Genomic DNA, 11,259 nt, shown 5'->3' on the forward strand with positions numbered 1-11,259 from the left:
TATATTTATTGTTTCTACTCATTCTTTTTCTAATTGTTCTAAACAGATGGATGACCTGCATGGAGAACCTAAATTGGTATCAATTTCATCATGTGCTTGTCCAATCCCGTTCAGTTCCACAGTGACTCGGGCTGTTGAAAGAATGGAGAACAAGATCTAGCAGTGTGGCAGTTACTTTCCCATTGAAGATGGAGAACATCAAAAACTTAATGCTATGCGCTTCTTGGAGGAGTGATGCATATGAATAATGTGATTTATACTATTATCTATATGAAGTATGAGTATGACTGCGTAATTTAGGAGTATTTAAATTCGGTGATTATTTCATGTTTGTGGGATATTTTACGAATGGTATATATGTTAGTATCGTATTTGTGGTATTGCTATTCTTCTATTTGGATGCACTGCTTGAGTATCACAGGTGACTTCAATTGCTACAGGGATTCCTCACTATCATTGAATATCACACACAAGATATATACAGTAGCCATTATTAGGTTATTTTGACAATTAAACAAATTACAAAAAGAAAAATGAAAACAATGAAACAGTAGGAACAAAATTCACTTATTATAAAACTTTAGAAGTGTTGTCCATCTCATTTTGGATCATTGATATCATTCTGGTACACAAAACGCAGCCCCAAACCTTTGATCACCATAATCTTATTAATATCATAGACACCAAACTCAAACTGACTCCAGTTCTTAGGATTCAAAAGCAAATCCTTGAGTACCTTCAACAAATCACAATCAATTGACACATAGCCTAGAAAAATGTTGCCTAAATCCTGAGGTTTTTCGCTTCCTATCCAACCGAAACAAGATCTGAATCGGCTGCATGAACCATCATGGCTTGTGAGCCTACACTGCATTGCGAGTTCTTGGAAAGTTTTCATGATCGTAATATTATTAAAAATTGAAGGAGTTATAATATCAAAAACAGCACAGATAGCAATACCCATGAATGTGGGTGTCTGGCAATCTTTGGGCAGGGGCACTGAGATTGAATCAGTCCCCGAGTTCTTGTACGTAAACCACTCAGGAATCTCCACACCAGGGAGGTAAATACTAAATCTGCATTTCGTTATCGATAGTCCTTGCATGCGCCATCAAAGGACTGTTATTCCCAAGATTCATATGTGAACTTGGAGTAGTACATTTTCAATATAAGTATTTTTCTTTTCATGTCAGTAAATTGTGGCTTGAAAGCATACATAAATGGTTACTTACCTTGAGCATGTGCTTCAACAACGAATCAAGCATGGAGGCATGACATTTATTTTTAGAAGTTGATGACATTTTGTGAGTGAAACTCTATGCAGCCTTGGATATTTGGTTAATTGATCAATGCTCTTCAAAGATGTGCATTCATCAGCATATATCTCTAGTATACTTGGAGTAAGTTCTGGAAAACTCTCCAGCCTCTTACAACCACCCAATGCAAGGAATTCAAGTCGAGTGAGACGACTGATGCTTGCAGCTGGAATATTGGAAAAATCGTTACCTTCAAGATTCAATCTCACCAAAGACGGTAAGAACCCAAGATTACATAAAATGCTTCCGTCTGAAATGTTGCAGTCACTAATATCCAGCATGGTCAATGAACAAAGACCCGATAAATTATGAAAATTTAGACCCATAGACTGGCCATGGCCTTTTTCTTGAAGCCATGGAAAGAAGATTGACCTCCGTAATTGTAAACCCAAAGCATTACATCCACGGAGAGACAAGTGCTTAAGGTTTTTTAGAAGAGATATAGAGGATGGAATTGTTTGGATGGCTGTGTCAGTGCAGTGGAGCTCCTCTAAACCAACTAAAAGTCCCAAGTCATCTGGTAAATTTTTAAGTTTTGAGCATCTAGATACATCAAGTTTTTTCAGACATTTCAACCTAAAAATACTGCTTGGAAGACTCTCAAGATGCTTGCAGTAGCTTAGATTTATCATACCAACTCTTGACAGGTTATCAATTGATGCGGGCAGTTCACTCAAAGCAGTCGCAGCCAAATACAGTTCTGATAAACGATTCATTTTCTCTTCTATTTCTGGGAATATTTTTAGCTTTGAGCAGCCTGAAAGAATAAGAACCTCAAGACTTTCCAACAGAATACGCTTTGGTAGGGTCTTTAAATTTCGGCAGTTCTCCAGATTGAGCAACACTAGTTTTTTGAGATCTCCAACAAAAAAATTGATTTCTACCAAGCTCGTGCATTCCTCAAGAACCAACCTTTCAAGAATAGGAGTACCTGAAAAATCTGGGGTCCTTATGAGCTTCTGTGAATGGCTAAGGTTGATGTACTTCAATTTTCCTAGAACCTGTCAAAATAAAACAAAAAGCAAAAAAGAACCAACAAAAGCCTTAGGTTAGTAAGTTGAACAAATATCACATTTTAATTGATCCAACCAATTTATAAGAAAAGCAATGGGTAAGTTGATATATAAACCTTGGAGCCTTTCCAAAGTTGTATGATGCGACTATTTTTCAACTTCAAACCAACGAGTCGTTCTCCCTGAAAGCTAATTGGCAGACTTTTTGAAGGATATCCGTGCCAATCAAGCCACCTCAACTTATCAGGAAGAAACTCAGGACCCTGGCAAATATATGCATTTCTGAATTTAAGAAACCTTAGTCTTGTCATCTGCATGAAGGCCATGTGACCAAAATTAACTTCTTCTTCATTAGTCAGATGCAACGACATGCCTAGGATCTTTTTAGTGCCCTAACAAGCAAGAAAAAGGAGAAAAAGTAAGGCAACAAATATATATAAAGCTACCGGACATATTATTGCTTGCACAAATTATATAGGAAGTCATGTTTTTGCAAATACTTACCATATTTCTTTTAAGTACATGAGAAATGTCTTCGTACATCCATAACCTACTATATCTTCTTGGATCATCGGAAGCTTTTCGACGAACAATGTGCCAGCCCATTCTTGTATCAATTGGTGCATTAAAATGCGACCTTTTGAAATAGAAATCAAAGATTTCTCCATGAGAACTTTTATGCCAATGGAAGGACTGAATTTAAAACTCTCAAGTATTCAGGTCACTGAATCTTTCTTCTTCCCTGTAAAGAAACACGCAATGTCTAAGAAAATCTTTTGATCGATACTGTTGAGTCCATTGAAACTCAGTTCTAATTTCTTCAAGATTTCATTTTCCGGTATTTGTTTCAATCGTTCCACTTCACTTGTCCATTCAGCCAAATCTCTTCCGTACAAGAAACTGCCCAGGACTTTCAGAGCCAAAGGGAGTCCAGCAGTATACTCTACCACTTGAGCCGACAGATCCTCAAATTCCTTGATACAAGAAATGGGCTGGCTTGTGAAAGCAAAGATTACAGTACAAAATGGTTCTTCTTGTTCTTGATGATGTTGATCACATAGATAAAGTTTAAACAGTAGTAAACTTTCAGCTTCATTTAAAGTTCTCATTCTGTGTATCCTTTCAGCTACGTGCTTAATAAGCAACTGTTTGTCTCAGGTTGTTATGATGACTCTACTTCCGGGACCAAACCATCAATGCTCACCAGCTAAGGCGTTTAACTGATCTATGTGATCAACATCATCAAGAACAAGAAGAACCATTTTGCACTGTAATCTTTGCTTTTGCATATTGGCTCCTTCATATAAATTGTTGATCCTTAAATCTTTTAGGACAAGGATCTCAGAAAGAAGTATCTCTTGCAATCGTTCTAGACCCTGTTTTGCTGAACGATCTCTAACTTCATGAAGAAAACAAGCACCATCAAATTGACTCCGAATATTATCATAAATAACTCTCGCTAGAGTTGTCTTCCCCACTCCGCTCATACCCCGTATACCAACGAAGCGAACTCCACCATACCCGTCCTGAAGCATTTTATACACTTTTTGCATGTGTGACTCCATTCCAACAAGATTTTCAGCATTGCTTGCATGTCCCTGACCACCCAATTTAGCCATTATATCTTCTACAATTTGCTTTACGACTCCAGCTTCATGCCTACATACCAAAAAGGATTCTCATAAAAAATGCTTTTTTTATTGGTCCCACAAGGATAAGTAGTCTCTCGGACAAGTATTTGCTTAAATTTCAATTAACATGCATTTTCTCTTTCCCAACTAATCCCAAACATGGCCGAAGAAAATATTTGAAAAAAATCGTAAAATTATACAAATAGAAGATCTGGTATAAAACTAGCTAATAGTCCATATATATCAAACATTTCTCAAAATATTTTGATGCAAAAAATACCAAAATGCAGAATACACAGCCTCCGATTTAGAAGGAAGTTAGCTTCAAACACTTTATTTTGCCATCTTTGATCCTTAGTTCTTTTACAGCAAGAATCTCAGAAAGAAGTATCTCTTGCAAGCGCTCTAGGCCCTGTTTTGCTGAACGGTCTCTGACTTCATGAAGAAAACATGCACCTTCAAATTGACTCCGAACATTATCATAAACAACTAAGGAAGCGAACTCCATCAGACCCAGTATTCCAAGGAAGCGAACTCCATCAGACCCGACGCCAAGCATTTTATATACTTTGTGCATGTGTAACTCCATTCCGACAAGAATTTCAGCATTGCTTGCATGTCTCTGACCACCCAATCTAGCCATTATATCTTCTGCAATTTGCTTTATGGCTCTAGCTTCATGTCTGCATGCCACAAAAGGATAGTAAAAACATCATTTATCAAAAATGCTTCTTATTTTTGGTCCTAGAAGGATAAGTAATATCTCAGACAACTGTATATCTGCTTAAATTTCAATTAAGCTGAATTTTTCTTTTTCACAACTTGATCTAAATGAAGTGTAATTGCAACCATGGCCCAACAGAATGTACATAAGAATGGTTTTAAAGCATGTTCTCTAATATTACTGAAGCCGTCCTTTCCATGAATTTTTGAATTCCCGGAAGCTGTTGAGCGAATGATATTACTTCTTACCATAGCACTTCATTTCCAGTAATGTTTTGGAATGCGATGAGGCATACAGAAAGAAATCAAGGCTCAATGATTATGGCATTTTCTAATGCTGTGGAATATTGTAGCTGAGATTCAGGCTGCAGCTTTCGGACTGCAATGAACTTTAGACTATATATAGTAATCCTTAAGCTGCACTCCAAGTTAGTTGTGGATGTGATTAACGGCAAAGCTAAAACATCATGGGACTTACAAGTACGGATAAAGAGAATCCAGCAGATTTTAGCAAGGATCCATGGAGAAATGAGACATTGTTATAGAGAAACAACTATTGTGGCTGATGCATTAGCAGAGTTTGCATCTACAAGTCAATGAAGAAAAGGCCTTTATGACAGTTGGGGGACCATCCAGCAGCTGCCAAAGGTGCATACAGGATGGATAAAATGATACTCCTTCTCATCCTTACATAACAAAGAATTTGTCAATACGATACAATAAAGTTCAAGTAATAATCAAAGTAAATATTGCATTAACGTAACAATACGATACAATACAATAGGTAACAAGCATCAAAACAAGCTGCAATTATTAAATTTTACAATTTTTTAACTGCATAATAGTCTGATATAGGGAAACTTAAAAACAGCAACTTGAGGGACTTTTAGCATTCATGTGACATTTCCGGGTTCCGGTGGTGAAAGCCTAAGAAATCATTCTGGTACACATCCTGATCCATTAAACACCATCCATCTTTAAGGTACTATTGCTATTCTGGATCATTGATAAATCATTCTGGTACACAAGACGCCACCCTAAACCTCTGATCACAGCACCCTCACGGGGAAAAGCTACAGAAAGCTCAAGTTGAATCCAGTCATAATGTTTGTTATCCACAAGACAGATATAGTCGCATGGCTTATAGCCTAGATAAATGTTGCCTAAATCCAGCGGCATTTCACTTCCTATCGGGCTGCCACAAAAATACTCGAAATATTCATGCCTAAAACCATCACGTCTTATCCAGCTAAACTTCAATTGAAGTCCTTGGAGAAATATTAGGTATTTATGACAACATGAAATAAAAGGAGCTGCCGAATCAAAAACAACACAAAAACCAAACCCCATAAGTGTAGGTGTCCACCAATTTTTTGGCAGCGCCACTGAGATTGAAGTACCCCAGTTCTTGTATGTAAACCACTCAGGAATTTCCAAACCAGATATGCAAATACCAAATTTGTCATTCCTTATGGATCGTAATCTCTGCATGCGCCATGAAAAGAATGTTACTTGCCAAGATTCATATGTGAACTTGGAGTACATATACAAAATCCACTCCAGTTACATAAAAAATCATTTAATGTTTTAATGTTGGTAGATCAGTTGTGGCTTGGAAGCATAAATAGTTACTTACCATGAGCATGTGCCTCAAAAATGAATCAGGCGTGGAGACATGACATTTTTTGAGTGAAATTTTACGCAGCATTGGATATTTGGTTAATTGATCAATGCTCTTCAAAGATGTGCATTCATCAGCATATACCTCAACAATACTTGGAGGAAGTTCTGGAAAACTCTCAAGCCTAATTAAATACAACTAGACAATGTAAGGAATTGAAGTCAGTGAGACCACTGATGCTTGCAGCCGGAATATTAGGAAAATTGTTACCATCGAGATTCAATCCCCTCCAAGGACGGTAAAATAATTAAGATTACATATAATGTCTCCGTCTGAAATGTTGCAGTAACTAAGATCCAGCATGGTCAATGAACAAAGACCCGATAAATTATGAAAATGTCCACCCACAGACTTCCGGCCATGGTTTAAGCTACTTACTTGTGAACCCAAATCATTACATCCACGGAGAGATAAATGCTTAAGGTTTTTTAGAAGAGAGATAGAGGAAGGAATTGTTTGGATGGCTGTGTGACTGACAGTGGAGCTCCTGTAAACCAACTAAAATTCCCAAGTCATCTTTAAATTTTTTAGTTTTGAGCATCCGGAGACATCAAGTTTTTTCAGGCATTTCAACCTAAAAATACTGCTAGGAAGACTTTTCAAGATGCTTGCAGTAACTTAGATATATTGCAGTAACTCCTGAAAGGTTCTCAACTGATGCAGGCAGTCCAGATCTTAAAGCAGTTGCTTCCAAAAAAAATGCAGTTCTCAAAACGATTCATTTCCTCTTCTATTTCTGGGAATGTTTTTACCTTTGAGCAGCCTGAAAGAATGAGAATTTCAAGCTTTTCCAATCGAATACTCTTTGGTAGGGTCTTTATATTTCTGCAGTTCTTCAGATTCAACAAGACTAGTTTTTTGAGATCTCCAACAGAAAAATTGATTTCTACCAAACTTGTGCACTCTTCAAGAACCAGCCTTTCAAGATTAGGGGTACCTGAAAAATCTGGCGTCCTTATTAGCTTCTGCGAATGGCTAAGGTTCAAGTACTTCAATTCTCCTAGAGCCTATCACAAATACCAAAAATAAAAGCCCTTGGGTTACTACTTTGAATAAACACCGCATTTTAATGGATCCAATCAACTAGTAGGAAAAACTATAGATAATATAAACCTTGGAGGTTTTCCAGAGTTGTATGATGCGGCTATTTTTCAGTTTCAAACTAACAAGTTGTTCTCCCTGAAAGCTAATTGGCAGATATTTTGAAGGATATCCGTGCCAATCAAGCCACCTCAACTCATCAGGAAGAAAATCAGGACCCTGGCAAACATATGCATTCCGGAATTTGAGAAACCTTAGTCTGGTCATCTGCATGAAGGCCGTGTGACTAACATTTACTTCTTCTTCATTTGTCAAGTTCAACAATATGCCTTCGATCTTTTCAGTGCCCTAATATGCAAGAATATTAAAGGTGGACGAGAGAATAAAAGCAAAAGAATATATCAAATCACATGCGTGCAAATACTTACCAAATTTCTTTCAAGCACTCGAGAAATATCTTCGCGCTTCCACAACCTACTAGATATTCTTGGATCATCGGAAGCTTCTCGACGAACAATGTGCCAGCCCATTTCTTGTATCAATTGGTGCATTATAATGCGACCTTTTGAAATAGTAATCAAACATTTCTCCATGAGAACTTTTATGCCAATGACAGGGCTAAAATGAAAACTCTCCAGTATTCTGGTCACTGAATCTTTCTTCTTCCCTGAAAAGAAGCACGCAATGTCTAAGAATATCTTTTGCTCAATATTGTGGAGCCCAGTGAAACTTGGTTCGAGTTTCTTCAGAATTTCATTTTCTGGGATTTGTTTCAAACGCTGCACTTCACTTGTCCATTCAGCCAAACCTCTTCCATACAAGAAACTGCCCAGGACTTTCAGAGCCAGAGGGAGTCCAGCAGTATACTTTATCACTTGAGCTGATAGATCCTCAAATTCCTTGGTAGGACGGTTCTTCTTGAAAGCATGTTGTTTAAACAGTTGTAAACTTTCATCTTCATTTAAAGTTCTCATCCTGTATATCCTTTCAGCCTCATACTTAACAAGCAAGTGTTTATCTTTGGTTGTTATGATGACTCTACTTCCGGGACCAAACCAGTCATGTTCCCCGGCTAAAGCGTCTAACTGATCTATGTGATCAACATCATCAAGAACAAGAAGAACCTTTTTGTACTGTAATCTTTGTTTTTGCATAGTAGCTCCTTCAAACGAATTGTTGATCCTTAGTTCTTTTGCAGTAAGGATATCAGAAAGAAGTATCTCTTGCAAGCGCTCTAGGCCCTGTTTTGCTGAACGATCTCTGACTTCATGAAGAAAACATGCACCTTCAAATTGACTCCGAATATTATCATAAACAACCCTCGCAAGAGTTGTCTTCCCCACTCTGCTCATTCCCAGTATTCCAAGGAAGCGAACTCCATCAGACCCGACGCCAAGCATTTTATATACTTTGTGCATGTGTAACTCCATTCCGACAAGATTTTCAGCATTGCTTGCATGTCTCTGACCACCCAATCTAGCCATTATATCTTCTGCAATTTGCTTTATGACTCTAGCTTCATGTCTGCATACCACAAAGGATAGTAAAAACTTCATTTATCAAAAATACTTCTTCCTTTTTTTTTTTTCTTTTTTTTTTTTTGGTCCTACAAGGATAAGTAATATCTCAGACAACTGTATATTTGCTTAAATTGATTTTTCTTTTTCACAACTTGATCTAATTGAAGTGTAATTCTAACCATGGCGCACAAAATGTACAGAAGAATGGTTTAAAGCATGTTCTCTAATTTTACTGAAGCCCGTCCTTTCCATGAATTTCTGAATTCCTGGAAGCTGTTGAGTGACTGATATTACTTCTTTTTGTAGCACTTTATTTCCAGTAATTTTTTGGAATGCGATGAGGCACACAGAAAGAAATCAAGGCTCAATGATTATGGCATTTTCTAATCCTTAATATTGAGATCATGAACATTTATAAGGAGATTTAGACTATATATAGTAATCTTATACTCATTTGTTCATATGTCCTTATTTTGAAAGCTAAAACATCATGGGACTTACAAGTATGGATAAAGAGAATCCCAGAATCTAGCAAGGATCCTGAGACATTGTTATAGAGAAACTTATCTGATATTGGAGAGTTGGGTATATCTACAAGTCAATGTAACTGGTTTATGACATTGGGGGGCCATCCAGCAGTTGGATTTTAAGAAAATAAGGATGGATAAGTTTAGCATGCCAGAACTTCAGTTAACAGAAGAAAAAAAAGCACCATAGGGTGATTAAGATCATGAACAATGAATCAGTGGGTTGAGAACCATGAGTTCATATTTTATTATTTTGAGAGCTTAAATGTGAATGAATTGTAAATAGAGGGACTCTCTCTATAGATTTTTGTGAGCTTATCTGATTTGGGAGGTTAGTATATCCACTCCATTGTAACTTGTTTATGATATTAATAAAAGCCGTCTGTTGGGTTTCAAAAAAAAAAAAAAACGGAAATCTACTTTTAAGGAGTAGAGATAATTTTCCTAGAAGTGAAAGAAAACTGGTGGTGGGAAAACAGTCCTCAATTTTTTGAATTGGAGTGATTGTGATGGTGGTGATTGATTTAGAGGAATGAGATGGTGACTGAAAAAAACTGTTGATCAGATTCAGACTATTTCGCAAAGCCAGGAGCAGATTTGAACCTTTTTCCTTAAAAAATTAAATTATATCCAAGCTTGAAATGAAATCCAACAAGAAGGGGTATAGCCTAAAAAGTTCTTCGAAAGTCCACCCAAATTAGCCCTGACTACATGGTCATCAAAGTCTAAACATTTTGGTTAGAGAAAGTAGTAGTACATAATTACATTAAAGGGTGAATTCCATGATTTGTAGTATGGATCTAGTTTGTGATGCAAAACAGAAATGAACTAAGTATTTAGAGTAACTTCTTAACATATCACGATGAGATTGGCTTTAAATAAAGATAAATGGTTTCATGGTACTTACGCATTGGCAGCATTTGACAAATCCCAGCCAGATAAATTAGCTGCTTCCTCCAGTGCTGCCCTCCATTTTTGTACCTTGTCATCCTTGAACCGGCCTTCATGATTGCTAAATGCTTCTCCGTAGCTGGTTTTTTGTTTCCTCACTGTTGATGGATCTACATGATAGAACACCGGAAGGACAATTTGTCCTTTTTGTTTGTTGCATTCCATGATCTTCACTAACTCCTCTAAACACCATGTTGAATTAGCATAGTTTTTGGAGAATACAATCAAAGCTATGCACGACTTTTCAACTGCTCTCACAAGGACTGGTGAAATGGACTTGGCTCTCTCTAATTTCTCATCATCTTTGAAGGTATGAATACCCTTTTGTTGCAGAGCAACATAGAGATGGTCAACAAAAGTTTTGCGTACATCTTCACCTCTAAAACTTAAGAAAACGTCATAACTCCATTGAATAATTTCTGGGGATGGAAGCAATGAGCTTTTCTGATCCATTTATGTGGCTGAAAAAGTAAATGATCAAACAAAAACTTGGCTATAATTGTGTTAATTCACCTGCAAGACAATGCTAGAGGACTCTGAATAATATGTAGACCTAGCAGCAACTTGTAATTTTATATACAGACTGAAGACTTAGCATATGATAACGAATACTAGTGATAAAGAAGGTGACTCTGAATAACATTTAGACCCATCAGCAACTTGTATTTATATATGCAGAGTGCAGACTTGACGTATCATAAAATTGACTTTAGAGAAACTCTTCTTCCATGAAAGTGCATGGTGAAAGCTGAGAAAGTTTGTGGTGACCCAATAAAAGAGTAGACATCATCGTCAAACCATCTACATATGAATCTGTTAAGAAACTTCGCATAAATATATATTTTTAAGCTTGCAT

General features: G+C 36.9%; 3 protein-coding genes and 1 pseudogene across 3 annotated transcripts in view; 1 reads left to right on the forward strand and 3 right to left on the reverse strand.

The window, feature by feature from the left end:
- The window catches only part of LOC132031909 (uncharacterized), a 63,079-nt gene that overhangs the window by 40,647 nt on the left and 11,173 nt on the right, over positions 1-11,259 (forward strand).
- The window catches only part of LOC132030758 (E3 ubiquitin ligase BIG BROTHER-related), a 38,793-nt gene that overhangs the window by 8,822 nt on the left and 18,712 nt on the right, over positions 1-11,259 (reverse strand). The window lies entirely within an intron of this gene.
- LOC132030759 (uncharacterized) lies at positions 499-1,246 on the reverse strand. The gene has a single exon (XM_059420499.1). It carries the CDS (start codon positions 1,103-1,105, stop codon positions 599-601), a length of 507 nt encoding a protein of 168 aa, XP_059276482.1. The 5' UTR covers positions 1,106-1,246; the 3' UTR covers positions 499-598.
- LOC132030754 (TMV resistance protein N-like) lies at positions 5,419-11,028 on the reverse strand (annotated as a pseudogene).

The sequence above is a fragment of the Lycium ferocissimum genome, chromosome 9 (genome assembly GCF_029784015.1).
Source record: "Lycium ferocissimum isolate CSIRO_LF1 chromosome 9, AGI_CSIRO_Lferr_CH_V1, whole genome shotgun sequence".
Classification (NCBI taxonomy): Eukaryota; Viridiplantae; Streptophyta; class Magnoliopsida; order Solanales; family Solanaceae; genus Lycium; species Lycium ferocissimum.